We start from the raw sequence: 15,194 nt of genomic DNA, 5'->3' as shown, positions 1-15,194 counted from the left end.
GCACTCGTGGGCTCTTTAGTGCTCAGTTATCTGGAGACAATTTCAGAAGACAAGGCTGTGGTTACCGAGAGGAAAGAGCTACAGCCAGCTCTGTGTGTTTCTCTTTCTTTCCCCTCTGGAGAAAAAACTATAATAATAAAAGTGAAAAATAGACTGAAAAAGTCAAAATTCACCAGTTCACCACAAAGTCTCTACAGCCAAAACAAAGACTTAATTAGCCTCAGTTAGTGAAATAACGGGAAGAAATCAAAAGACCCTCAAATCTCCAGGAGGAGTCATTTCTACCTCACTGTGGAAAGATCCAATACACCGCTGCTTTATCTGCCAGATAATATAAGGAACTATGAATCCAATATCTACAATCCATTATTAATACTTTTGTAATGAATTCTAATGATGATCTAATTTATTAAAACAATGTCTTATAACGACTGCTACAAATCAAAACTGTGTCTTAACTGATCTTTTATTTTTTTGGACACACTTTGGGGCACTGGAAACAAGTTGTAAATACTGACATAACACATTTTAGGTTGCAATTTTTTACCAAACACCATTAGCATTAATTTGGTATCTTGTATCTGTCCACCTGATGAAATATCTGTCTCTGCTAATTGCTTAATTATGAATAAGTGTGGTTTAAAGACATCATAATGCATTAGAACACCAGCTCATACCGTCTTTTATATGTATTACACATATTACACAGTGTGTTATGTACCACCCAATATTACCCAGGTGTCTGTTTATAATACATTCCTAGCTCTAGTGATCCATTAACTGCTATTTACTGTAAGTTGGAGTCGTCTCATTAATCATACACTGCCCTCCAGATGTGTATAATGGAGTTGTATTGCATTACATAAGTAATTAGCTGGGCTTAATAACTTCTATTGCAATACTCAGTACATTAACAGTAAGATTTATTCTTAATGACACACGTTTTCTATCATGTTTTATCCTATCAGTATCTCCTCAAGTGGTGTGAGAAGCTAATGAGGAGAGAAACTGCAGCAGGTCATTTACCCCTGCCATCATTACACATTCAGTGCATTAAGAAAAATGATGCTTCAAAACGCTGCAGGACTGAATATCACCACCGTGTGTAAATCTCTTTACCTGTACTTCACCACTGAGATACAGAGGATCGCACTCAATCTGTGATTATTGCGTTAAAGGCACCAGTGTGTAGGATTCAGTGGCATCTAGTGGTGAAGATTGGAATTAACTGATTACTGCACACGCTCCAAACGTATAGGAAAAACTCACAATTTTTATTTTCAGGTGATTATACACTAATTAAAAATCCTATGAATATTATATTCCATTTCTCCCAATAGATCCACCTAAATGTTAAACACTTAATCTCTGAAACAACTGTTTTTACAGGTCAGATAATATCAGTTTTTTTAAGAGCGTTGCCCTTCGTTGATCTCTCCAGAGCTGAATTAGAAATTGTTAGCTAAAAACAGCATCCTGAACGATGCCTGTGGGAAAACGGGCCCATTACTGCAGAAAAAAATAAATAAAAAAGAAGATTATGAACACAAATCATGTTAAGTGCTTTCTTTCCTCTTTGCTCCTGAGCCCTTGTTGGCAGCACTGGGAATCAAACCAGCAACCTCGCAGCAACTAGTTGTTTTCTCCGCAGTGAATTTTTTATATAGGAGGTGGGAGACATCTATGAATATTGTGAGAAGGTTTTGCTGATGAGGACTACTGGACAACATCAAATTAATACCATGCATGAAGTGATCTCAGCTAGTGAAGAACGTCTTCCCTGATGAGACATTTTATATGGATATGAATTGTGACCTCGGGTCTGCTGCGACGGGAACAAGAAGTAATAGGGGCACACAATGTGACATGACGACTGTAATGAGATGCAGTGCAGAGCGGTGCAGAGCAGGATTTATTGTCTGTAGACAATGATAATGGGAGAGAGGGTGAAAATGGCAACGGCAGCATCACTTTTATGATGGATGTAAAAATTGACCTCAGGGGAGGGCCAGGAGCTAAAGAAAGCCTGACAGATGATCAGTGAGTTTAAAAGAAAAAGCAGAGAAAGAGTCAGTGGAAGAGAGGAAACGCTTTTTAAAAAGTCGAACTGAAATCTATGCAAAAAAACATGGTGACACTGCAGCTATTGTCCATTTTTCAAAGGACGGTAGAGTCATTTATGGACATCGGTATCTAAGCTTCGTTGACATTTGACAGCCAGCTAGCCGATGCAAATCAACTTACGTGGTGAGCAACTGGACTGGAGCACGTCACAGCACTGTAAAGCCTACCAACGTCGATATAAGACCCTTTTCCCCCTTTTTCAATAAGCCCAAAGAGCTTTTTACTGCTAGCCATTTAACATTTGGGACGACCTGTCAAGCTGTTAGGTTTATATTTCACTCAGTGGAGGGCTAGCAAGCAAGGCTAACCAGGCTCCATGCAGTGAGGGGAAACTATAGCTTTTTGTCTGACCTTCTAACTATAGTTAGCCTAGCTTGCTTTGTTAGCTAATGTTTCAATCATGTTACTTTGACACCTTGTCGTCATGTTGTCGTGTGTTTGTCTTGTATTTTTGAAAGGGGGTTAGCCGTCTCGTGCTTATGGTCCAGTTGTAGTGAGGGCAAATGTCCAGACTGTAACAGCATGTTACTCTGTGTGACTCAAATCCAAGTCCCCTGGAGAACACTAATGTAGGGGCCACTGTCACTGCAGAAAAACACATAAACTAAAACCTTGTTTTGGTTATTACAATTTTGACCAAACAAGTACACAAGTTAAAACAGAGTATTTATAATAATTTCTCAGCTAATTTGACTCCACTTTGAAGAAAATACTGAGTTGTGTAATGTCTGAAAGTGCATTAACCAGAGAAGGAAAACGCACACATTATACATATAGAACAGGTAGCTCAGGAAAACATGATCCTTTCCTCTTCCTCTCTCTCAAGTCTTCCTCCCTCCTTTTGCCACAGCTCCATCTCATCTGTAACAATACACCTCTCTCCTCTCTCCTCTTGCAACGCCACTTAACCAGCAAAGCAGAAACTCCTCTGCCTGCTTTCTTCTCCACTCTTCACACTCTTTTTTATCTTTTTCCCTCTTTATACTCTCCAAAGTCAAAGTGTTTGATCTTCTCTGGCACATTAGAAATGATCTCTGTCGGGTGAAAGCTAAATTATCCTCGAAATGTCAACAAGAAACAGAAAACAGGTGGGTGTTTAGCTTGATGACAGTGCAGTTTTTATCATTATCCGGTTGTGTTTGGAAGTGCTTCTAAACCCAAGAGGTTGAAGAATTTAGAGGAGCATGTAATCCTTTAATCCTTTAATTAAAGTCAATAAATATGAAAATGAACAAAACTGTAATTACAAGGCTTTCACACGACAACAGTGGTCAAATCTGGACTACCCCAGTGCTTGTTCATAAGCATGTGTACATATATGCAGAGTAATCAGTGAAAGGTACAAATCACCAGCAGCTCAATAATGTGACCTCTGGCATATTTCACAGCAAATCCTGAGCCTTTTTTCCTCCAGATCTAATACCATGCTATCGACCCACTGCAGTGTGTTTTCCTGTTAACATGAACGGCAAAAAAGAACAAACATTTACACAAAGGAAATCCACAAACCTGTTGAGCAAACATGTTGACACGTCGAAAAACAGATGCAAAGAGAACACACACATGCAAGGTCACGAATACAGGAAATCAAACTGACAAACACACACATCTCCAAATCAAGACAGATCAGAATAGACTCTAATGATGTGAAGTAAACAACACGTACAGGCGCTTTGAGCTCTGTCAAGGGCAAATCAGCCCTAGAAGCTGGGAAAAAAACCTTACTACGTTTTGTTACCAACACAAATGTGTCTGTGGCACCAAATATGTAAAACTGTCAAGTACCAAAAGCTGGCATCAAACACTCAAATGCGTACTTTTAAAATGTTCAGACATGTTCTGATTTAAATCACACTATTTAATTTCATCAAGCATCTAGAAATATGAGAAGTTAAGCCTTGGTTTAATAAAAGGAAGCGTTTGCTAGAACACCTGTTTAAAACCTTGTTAAAACCACTGACAATATATATAAGGTTGAAACTCATATTGCGATTAATTGTGCAGCCCAACTGGAAAGTAGCAAAAAAAGTATCAGAAAAATTGAAATGATATCCAGCCATAGTCACATGGATTTGGTATGATTTTTCTGTCTCACAAAGTCTTGTTCCTACAACTCACACCATGGCAGGCTAATAAAAACTAATGTTTGCAGCTGTGTGGCAGATGTTAAAATAAGATAAAATAAGAGTGTTTTGCCTGTGTCTAACCATCAGAGTTGCTCTGAGCTGTATATACACACACAATACAGGCTACCAGGATTTTAGCTACTGTAACATGTGAGCTACTATCTGTCCGCTAGTTTACGAGAGCAAAGGAACAAGACGAAAAACCAATGTAAACAGAATATTCTACAGCTGAAAGTTTCCATCCTCCAAAGCAGATGTTAATGCCTTCTAATAGTGAGCCAATTTTATATCTGCTTCAAGGCAGTAAAAGCAGCAGATGAACTAATTGTTAGATTAAACTAACAATTTAATCTCAGTTGGAAACTTGTCCCTGACAGTTCAAGGTGGCCTGCACTTGACATAAATAAAAAACCTTTTGCAAGAGAGGCAGATAAGATAGCTAATTAGGTAGCCACTTCAACAATTCTCTGGTAAGAATAAAGCTTTAATTGTCACATTGACTTAAGAATTACGACTTTTAGCTTCTGCAGAGGTTGCTTGCTCACTAATAACACCAAGTAGAAATGTGAGGAGCTCCGGGGAGGACATTTGCAAAGGCTAGACAATTTTTACCTGTTAAAACGAAGTAATTGGTAGATCAGAAATGCTATGCTGTTGTGACTCTCATACTGTATGTAGAACAACACAATGCAATGTTATAAATATGAAACCTGGGTACAGCCAAATTCAGAAGGTGGGTTCCTCATTTCATAACAAAGAGAAATTGAACAAATAACCACATTGGAAAGTCACTTAACACAATCTCAACACAACAAAGAAAAGGATTGGCTGAAGGTATAGCTTTACTCTTAGAGCACAGTGTCCTCCTTTTCAAACACACGAGACGCTGAAACACCAACGTCCTTCAAAGCCACTGAGGGAAGTTGGCCTTATCTGTAGCTAATGTACCTCCGGTGGTGTCCTGTATCCTCTTCCCCAGCACATTGTGTAACACCGCCAATTTTTTTTTTTTTTTTTTGCACAATCACACTTAAAGACACGTTGAAGCAGCATGTTGTGCAGAACTAATGCAGTTAATGTTGCTACAATCCAGAGGATTTGTGAGAAAACCCTTTTGTACTAAAAAAGGATGCAGCCACAGGGTGGGAGGACTAATGGCTACAAACATAGTTGTACTAAGTCCGTCCCACACAAAATTTAGAGAGGAGGGTGTGAAAATCCTGTTTTCCGAAGTCCTCCCTGAGCAAACTCCATCTTGAGATATTTGGCTAAAGCTAACTTTGGCGCTTAAATTGTTTGTGCAGATCCTGTGGTATGAGTCACATCTTACCGGCCACATTAGTGTCACACAGAAAGATGGGCACTGTGGGCAGAACTGGCTAGAGGAGTTGGTGGTAATACAAGCCATGCCAACGTTTCTTTTTAAAGCCCTGTTCTCTCTTTACCATCCTGCATTACTGTAAATCCACTGTTCACCGTCTCCTCTGGGATGAGAGGCAAAGTGATAAGAGAAACAGGAGGAGGAAAGATGTGAAGGTAGGAGTGCGTGGGGGAGGAGGAGTAGGAGCACCGGGGGGAGGAAGAAGAGAAAAGAGCAAAGGAGATGAAGCAGTGAAAGATGGTAAGAGGTCACGAGATGAGAGAGGAGGATAGACACAAAGAGGAAAGAGGGGATGAATAGAAAAAGAAGAGAGCACAGCCGGCCTGTCTGACCCTCAGATATCCTTGACAGTTACATACTGCAGGGAGGTGGACATTATTCATAAAAATGTCAATATTTGAGGAAATCTGTTGGTATAATTTACTAAACACGCCATCAATTCATATTACTGCTTACATGCAGGTTGTTAAACATGATGAACCATCCTTAACCCCTGTGAAATCTGCAGTGAATCTGCTGATGTTGATCCATTGTGACATTGTCTTAGTGTGCACTTAAATAAAATAAAATTAAAAAAAAATACTTTCATGAGTAAAGATAGCTTGTTCAGTCTGACAGAGAACGAATGTAAGCAATCAACCTGCAAACCTTCATAATATGAGGTGAAAAGGACAAGCAAATATAATTGCTTGAAGCTGCACTAAATTAATTTTTACTAATTTCTTATGTTGACAATGGATGAAATTAAATGTGAAATATGAAAGGTGGTAGTTGTAGTGATAAAACCATCGGAAATTATTACTGAATTCTACTGTTCTTCTCAGCTCTACGTAGCGTTTTAGTATCTTTCAGTTCATTGTTTTGGTTTTTACGATTTTCAACTTAACTGGTTTACTATATGTTTTACCTTATAATGCATATTTAATACAGGTTTAATATCTGTTAAACACTCAAATTCGTATAACCTACATTCAAATTCATTTCAATTATAATGTATGGTAAATAATTGGAATAAAAATGTAGTTAGGGTAAGATAAAGGAGAATAATCTCTATTTATTTGTCCCTTTGTTTGTGTAAGACATTACAGGAAATGTGTGTACTGTACATCCAAACAGTCTCTTTTTATACAAGGAATTGCTATACAAAAATCTAATGTTCTCCTCAGTAGTGCAGAAGATAGAAGTATAACCTTTAAAAGGAAGACAAGTCTATCAGCTAGCAGGTAAAATGATTCAGAAACAACAAAACTGTTCAGGAATGTGGAAATATGTGGAAATAAATAATCATATCTAAATTTTGTATATTAGACCAAAGTGTCAAGATGTGATGGGCAGCCTCATTAGAAAAGGTCACCTAATTATATGGACAATTAGGGAACTTAATGTATGTGTGTGTCAGATAAAAGAACAAAGACAGTGGTATAGACAAAGCATGTGAAGTTAAGACAGAGACAAGGTAGAAAAGATCAGAGAGTAAAGATCAAAACAGAACGGAGGAAAACCCACAGAGGGAGGAGAGAAAAGTTAAAGGTGAAAAGGAGGAGAGACTTGGGGAAAAGTTACTCCTGCTGCTGTAGCTTCAGTAGTTTTATGTGCAAATGAAAGTGGGAAAACCACACAGACACACAGACACACACGTGCATTCACACATATAAAAGCGTGAGCTCTCGCACGTGAGCACACACTCAAACACGTGCGCACATGGGCTCTCAAAACCGATCTGACCAAGACAGACTGGGATAAAAAACCTGGCTGATCCTTCACTGGCTTCATCTGTCAGGTCAATGTGTGTGTTGATCAGAGAGAGACAGGAGAGCGGCTGGAGGGAAGAGACAGAAAGGTGTAATGTTTGTGGAATACTCCACATCCCCCATTTTAAATTAGTAATCAGCTGATTTACAGGAAGAGATAAAATACCTTCACTTAAGAGTAGAATACAACTGAACATTATCTGTCATTATCAGTAATGCTCACCTCCACTTCCACCTAAAGTACAACTTGCAGCTGAACACAACAAGTTTATACCTGCTGTCTGGAAGTTGCCCAAAGTCATTCTGAGTAATGTCGGAAATCACTAACTGAAGTAAGTTGATGAGGCAGGTGGATACAAAGAGGTAAATAACAGAATTTCATCACATACGAATGTACCAGACTCTTGAATATAAGCATCTGAGTGTGGACTTTTCTTAAAGTGGTATTGTTGAAATTTAGTCATTCAAATTCCATAAAGTTCTTATACTTACCACTACCAACAAAAGATGACACATAGCACATGTACAAAAACACAGGTTCAGAGTCAGAGTAAACTATAACCTGTGAGGCACACAAACTCAGATTACAGCTGCAGACACACATGAGAGCACTGATGATGAGAGCGATAGGGAGGGAGACCAGCTAATTGACACAAACATGTAGACGAGTCTTGAGACACGTAAAATGTGAAAGTTATGTTGTTTTGATGGCTGTAAAACAATAATGAGGAAGTGAGTAAACAGCAGGAGCCACATGAACATTCAGAGTCAGATGATGGGTGTGTTGATATAATAAAACAGACTATATTTAGTAAAATATTTGTCTTATTGTATTGTGATTACATTTCATGACCTCTCATATGTGTGCCCAAGTCCAATGCATTTTTTTTTTACATACAGTGATAGCATAAAATACACTGGCAGCAACATGTAGTTATTAATGTTAATCCCCTTTAAGTCAAACAATTAATGCATTGCCTACATTTTACTGCTAATAGTGACACTCTGCATTATATTGTTTACTGAGCATAAAATTATTATTATTAATTATTTGTTGCAGTATCAGGATGTACTGGAAACTGTTCTCTTCTTTGACGCAACTCTGATCTGTTTGTTGCAACAAACCGTCTATACAACATCCTTAAACTAAAACTTCCTCTGTTGTAGGAAAGCTCTTCTGCTCATCAAAACAGTACCACTACTGTGCTACTGTTACTACAGTAACACTAGTTAAACAATGACAGATGTTGACAACAATCTTTAATCTCACTCTAAAAACACCAACACATCAAATTCAGTTGAAGGTCCTGAAAGAGAAAAAATCTGTTTGATTGGAATTATAAAAGTTTTATAGTTTTATTTCCCTCAAGAGGGCAATAAAAACTGGGAGGCGCTTCAGTCAATGTGTGGATAAGAGGAGGAGGAGTATCTCAGATGCATAACCATACAGTAACAGTAAGAAGATATCCAGAGAGACAATACTCAAACAAGAGTTCACATGAATCTGGTTTCAGGGACCCCTGATGTAAAGCCACTATGCTACACCTGTGGCCTCTAGGAATCATCCACAAGAAAGACGAGAAAGTCACAATGGGAAGCTGCAACCTACCAGGAAATGATGGTATGTTAACGTTGTGTGTTTTGTCAAATGTTGGAGCCGTAGACATTTTTAAGCAGGAGTCTGATATATCTTTAGAGTTTGCATTTTGATCAATGCTGACTATGAGGGGTAGGGACAGCTGTTTAGTTCAGCTCCAGATCAAATAACAGTCCTGCAGTCAAACACAGGAATATGTTAGGAGTCTTTTCTTACTAAAGTAATGCTTATAAACCTCCAGTGAACCACTTCCTGTGCAAATACTGGAAGGAAGAGGAGTAAAAGATAAACCTAAAATTACAGTCAATCTCTGCAACATAATGAGATGATGAGATAATAGATTCACTTCTTCCAGTCAGTCATGTCATAACCTTTTTTTCACTACCTTTCAATAACTGATCAGTCTATAATGAGCATACTAGACAACACTAAATGTCATGTTCGCAAATCTTTGGAATCCAGCAAGGTTCAAGCTGCAGATTAAAAGCTTCCGCTCTCCTTCTCTTTCCAGCCTCACAAGAACTTAATATTTTGCTCGTTGGTCCCAGACGGACAGGCAAGAGCTCTACTGGTAACACCCTGCTGGGCCGGGGTCAGGTTTTTGAAACCAGAGGAGGCATGGCTAGCACGGCTGCCAGCGCCATCACCTCTGGACGTCAGGTGAGCGTGGTGGACTCACAGGGTTGGGGTTCATCTGAGGAGTTTGTCCCACGAGAGGAGAAAGCTGAACTGCTGAGAGCTTTGTCTCTCTGTGGGCCTGGAGGGCCTCATGTTATTCTATTAGTGGTTCCTCTGCTGGACTTCACTGAGCCTGAGAGGAGAGCGGTGGAGAGGAGGATGGAGATCTTGACCTCTACCGTCTGGAGACACACTATGGTGTTGTTCACATGTGGAGACTGGCTGAGTCAAGGAGGGCGCAGTGTGAAGGAGCACATCCAATCAGGAGGCCCCGCCTTGCATTGGCTGTTAGAGAAGTGTCGCTATCGGTACCACGTGTTCGATAACAAGGCAGCTGTCACTGGCAAGCAGGAGGTGAAGGGAGATCAGAAGAAAAAGGAATGGACTTTGCGGAAGACAAACGACAACGAGGCAGGAAGCACAGGAGGTGAGGCTAATGGGAGAAAGGAAGCAGAGCAGGAGCAGGTGAGAGAGCTGCTGAGTAAAGTGGGGGACATCTTGCAGGAGAACGGAGGATGGCACTTCTCCCTTCACATGTACCAAAGGCTGGAGGAGGAATGGAGCCTCAGAGAGCAGGAGCTGAGAGCTCGACTGGAGGCAGAGACGGATGTGAAGAGCAAACAAAAGACAGCAGAGACGAAGATAAACATGGATCCAGAGAAGGAGCAGAGGTTAGAGATGGAAGACGAAGAGCTGGAAGACCGCCTGAGGAAAGAGCAAGATAACAAGGAGGAATGTGTGGAAAGGAAGATGAATAGAGGGGAAGATAAAGAGGAGAGAGCGAATGTAGAGCTTAAGAGACTGTGCAGTGAGGAGGACGGGTGGGATACAAGCTCCGACAGTAGAGGAGAGAGGGAGCAGAGCAGTGACGCGAAAACTGCAATGATAGCTGCATTTTGGCCTAATGTGGGTCAAAGGTTAGCCTTCAGTCCATTCAAAAGGTTTGCCTAAAGTCCAGCTGAACCCTACCACAGTGACCTGTGACATCTGCAGTTAAAAGTGACACATTTATTCTTTCTTGCTGTGAATCCTTGAAAACTCTTGTCATGTGATGATCCACCAGCAATAAACCTAAAAACAACTGCAGGTCATCACACAGGGCTTCAGAGGCTAGATTTATAATGTTAATATGGATGTTAGAACCATTTCCTGCCCCACAGAGACAACTGCACTATTGTTGGACATTTTGTGACATCGTGTCTGCACTGTAAAACCGGACGCTACGGCCAGCAGCTGGTTAGCTATGCTTAGCACAAAGACAGAAAACAAGTTCAAACAGCTAGCCTGGTTGTTTACAATATATATAAAGCTATTTGGTGATTTTCCATGTATAATTTTTCGTCATGCTGCTGACTTTATACTGTTTAAAACTGCTATTAATGATAAATTATACATCTGCACCACATGCTATTTTTTGTCACATGTTCAGTTCCCATGCAGGTTTGTAATTAAAAAGCCTTTCACAGCAGGATTGCTTAAATTATATTGGTTTTACTTCTAAAATCATCAGGAATGTGAGACATTGTGTGATCCCAGACCTCAGCTCTCTCCCTAATTATGTACAGTACATTCCCAAACACTGGGAATGCTTCTGTTATCCTAGAGGTAATTAAAATTTTATTTTCTCGCTTGTGAAAGGCAGATGCTTAAAAAAAGAAGCTGTTATCCATGAAAAAGTTAGAAAATAAACTAAAGCAGAGGGGTTGAGATTGTCATTATCATTCTATTATACTTTTTGCTTTTTCAATTTGCAAAAATGAGGCAATCACTGTCACTGCATGCAGGTTTTTATGGCAGAACTGAGGGACGAGTGGTCTGCCACCCATTTCATTACATCTGAACAAATTGTCAATTGGCTTCAGGGAATTGCTGTCTCTCTTCCACTGACGCAGACAGTTAATCCTCATCTCTGGCTCGCAGTCATGATGCCATGCAAGGTCAGTCGTGTTGTAACCAACGAGGTCAGTGTCAGCCTGGGACATCAGGCAGGGCCAGAAAAGCCCAAAATGCGCAAAATCAGATTAAAAAATATCTCTATCCCTTGGATTGGGATTGGTTCAGTTCGTCGAAACTGTAAAGCAATTATTAAAAGCTACCAAAATGGCCAAACAGGGTCAGTGGTTTCTAATTTTTTGGAACAATAAAAATATTTTCGACACAGTATTAATCTGTGAGGCATGGTGGAGGATCAAAGTGAAGAAAAAAGTGCAGACAATGATTGTTTTTCTCCAACAGCTTCCTTTAGTTAGACATGGAAAGCTCCTGTGACACTAATTTGGTTCTTCTGTGTGTCTCAACACATGAGCCACCCAGAGATAAAGTATGTTTACAGGGTTTCACTGCAACCCAACACCACACCAGATGCTTTGCAGCAGTCAGTTCCTACTGGTTAGACTGTGTAAGCTATTGGTGACTTAATTTACAAGTGTGTCTGGTTGGGATCAAAGCCTCAACTCCGGATGGCACACGTATGAGTTTGATGCCAAAATGTAATTAAAGACATTTATTTTATAGAGATTGTTATGAAGCTGGACCCTGCTCAACACACAGCAAGACTTACAACGGTTTTCTGTTTAAGTGCTCTTTTCTCACATTTCTCACCAGCTTGAAGTGATAAAGGAGATTAGCAGTCTTTGAGCATTGAAGAGGAAGCACCGGTTTTACACATCTATCTTCAAGTTTTATTTATAGCAGTCATCTGGGCTTATATGGGGGCTAAATGAATGAAATGTTTATCAGAAGTCTGTCTTATGTAACATCAAAGATCACTGTTGGTCAGGAGCCCACTTCTCTGTGAAATAAGGGACGTTAGGGAATCATGAGGGCGTAAAAAAACGTATTAAATAGAGGCCATCTTACATTGTAACGGATTCCCCTTCAAACAATGAGCTAATAGTGACAAAGTGCTTTCCAAAAAAAAAAAACATGACACAGAGCTAAAAACAACTTTGCTTTGCTCTTGGATCCAGAGGCACCTTTTATCTATCTTGCAAAGCAACATCTGTTTGGGGGAAGCACTTGCCGTAGCTGCTGTTGCTATGAGACAACTGACAACCCATTTGATGTGGAGCTTTAGCTAAAAGCTGAACTTTCAGCGCCAAGCATTTTCAGAGTGCAAGAAATGTTCTCTGCTCAGGGCAGAAACAGGATGCACATCAGCTCAACTTTGAAAGCACAAGATGAAGGAGGCACTGGTCTGAACACAATGCAGTAAAGCTTCACCCGTTCTGGTGTCACTTTTCTCCCTTTAGGTAACCTAGCAACATACATTCATCCAGGTTTCTGCATATCTGTACAATATCAACACTGAGTGATCACAGTGGCAAATGAACAGTGAATTTAGTTGCTCCTGTTCAACATGTAATGTTTAAAATGATTAAAATAAAACTGTAGTGTATCTGTAGAATGATACAGCCACCATTCTATATGTTGGTTGAGGACTCACATGAGTTTCTGTGTTGTAGTTGCTGCCATCAGCCCAAAACAACAATAGATCTGTATAACCCACTAGCACTGTGAATAAACATGTGACATATAATAGTCAGCTGTAGATATGAAAGCCTCAGTCTAAGGCAACATTCTTATTTTCAGGTGATTACACACTAACGAAAAACATACACATATTATATTCCATTTCTGCCAATAGATACTCTTGAATGTTCCAGACTGGACCTTTAAACTGTTTGTGTGATAATTGCGACACTGAATTGTAGTTAACACACACACACACACACACACACACACACACACACACACACACACACTTTATGAGTCAGGCCTGTTTCCGAGCACGTAACATAATCACAGGACCCTCACCAGCTATTGAGAGTTTTACATGACCCAGTGACCTAGTAACCCACATCTGTGGCCCACCAACATAAACTTTAACTACATAAAAGTACAAAGGTTGAACTGTTCACTCTAGTTTACATGAAACAGCTGCAGCTAAAACATTTATTGATCACACAGCATCAGTGGTAGGGAGGAAGAAAATAATTTGTGCTGGATGATGGGATTTCTAGTTGTAGCTCCAATACATGATTAGCCTAGCTTAGCGCAAATACCACATAATTAAAAAATACACTCCTAAAAATACTCCTTAATAATTCCAAATCTTTGGAATTAATCTTTATCTTGGTTATTTAACATGTTTAATTGCTTTGTATTCATTGGGCTGGGTGGATGATTTAACATGCAAATGTAATGCAAACCATATCAACTCTATTTTTGTGTCACACACACACACATACATACACACACACGCACACACACAAAATTCAATTCAGATACAGGTATTGTTGTCTTTTCTTTATGTGATGAAAGACTTAGCCACAACCTTTTGTTAAAGAATTTCTGTGACATTCCTCGATCTATTCTGTCACCTCCTCTACCTTTAAGCTTGTAAATAACTCACACACACTATTCAACTTAAGACCACTGAGGTGAAACGACCTGCAATGCGGCTACAAACTTTCTATAACTATAATGACTCACTGCAAGGTGACTTCCTCTACACATTTTAGTTTGGCACATTCCACAATGGTTGTCCTTACTACATAGCAGTCATCTATCTCACACACACACACACACACACACACACACACACACACACACACACACACACACACACACACACACACACACACACACACACACACACACACACACACACACACACACACACACACACACACAGCATTAGAGCACATTTCTAAGTCCTTGTCACAATCAGGTCAATAAAAAAATCGAAGCACACAGGGTAGAATGAGATCAGACTGAGTAGCAAATGATCATTTCAATTCAAAGGGTTTTTACAAGAGCCACTTAAGGAAGTAGTATAGATCTATCATCTGACATCTATGAAACCCAGCAACCATGTCTAAACTACACTGTAATGACGATTAAACCAGGATTACTAATCTCTGCCTGTCTCAGTTCAACATTTCTTTTGCTCTTAGTAACTTCAGCATTCAGTGTATAGCAGAGAACAGGGCGGCAGTGTGAGGTTGGACTGAACTGCTGCAGTTCCAGCCAACAGAGCGAGCTACAGTAGCTGCCCGGGCACAGAGCCCAGCACAGGGTGAGGGGACCAAGGGGCAATGTGAATTAGATAGAAAGACGGAGATAAAGTGATGAATAACTAGAGGTAGAGTGATATTTAAAAGAGAGGACGTACAGTAGGAGGGAGGGACTACAGAGGGCAGTAGAGGGAGTGAAGGTACAAAGTGGACTAGAGACAAAGAGATAACTCCCTGTGGTTGTATGCCTCCACAAACCAGTCTAGTTGCAGTTTACATTAATGTCTGTCAACACTCATATAATACAGTTTATATAACACAGTTATCACTATATTAATGATACATATGTTTCAGTGAATATAGATTTTTGAATTGATTAATGAAGAATTTACATAGATTGTTAAATAGGTAGACGTACTTGACTAACATATAAAGATGGATTGTTATAGAGTGAAAATGTATGTATAAATATCCAATATGTTGTTTGCAGTCACGTGACTCCAGTGACACTCAAACTTC

At 39.7% G+C, this 15,194-nt stretch overlaps 2 protein-coding genes across 6 annotated transcripts in view; one reads left to right on the top strand and one right to left on the bottom strand.

Annotated features, from left to right (window-relative positions):
* The window catches only part of LOC127363664 (SPRY domain-containing SOCS box protein 4-like), a 70,177-nt gene that overhangs the window by 7,433 nt on the left and 47,550 nt on the right, over positions 1–15,194 (bottom strand). The gene's annotated exons all lie outside the window — the stretch shown is intronic.
* Positions 8,659–11,747, top strand: LOC127363628 (GTPase IMAP family member 4-like). Its single transcript, XM_051400360.1, has 2 exons — positions 8,659–9,003; positions 9,491–11,747. Exons 1-2 carry the CDS (start codon positions 8,919–8,921, stop codon positions 10,606–10,608), a joined length of 1,203 nt encoding a protein of 400 aa, XP_051256320.1. The 5' UTR covers positions 8,659–8,918; the 3' UTR covers positions 10,609–11,747.

This window comes from Dicentrarchus labrax, unplaced genomic scaffold (assembly GCF_905237075.1).
Source record: "Dicentrarchus labrax unplaced genomic scaffold, dlabrax2021, whole genome shotgun sequence".
Lineage (NCBI taxonomy): Eukaryota > Metazoa > Chordata > Actinopteri > Moronidae > Dicentrarchus > Dicentrarchus labrax.
The sequence above is the reverse complement of the archived record's forward strand: the minus strand, read 5'-3'. Positions and strand labels throughout refer to the sequence as shown.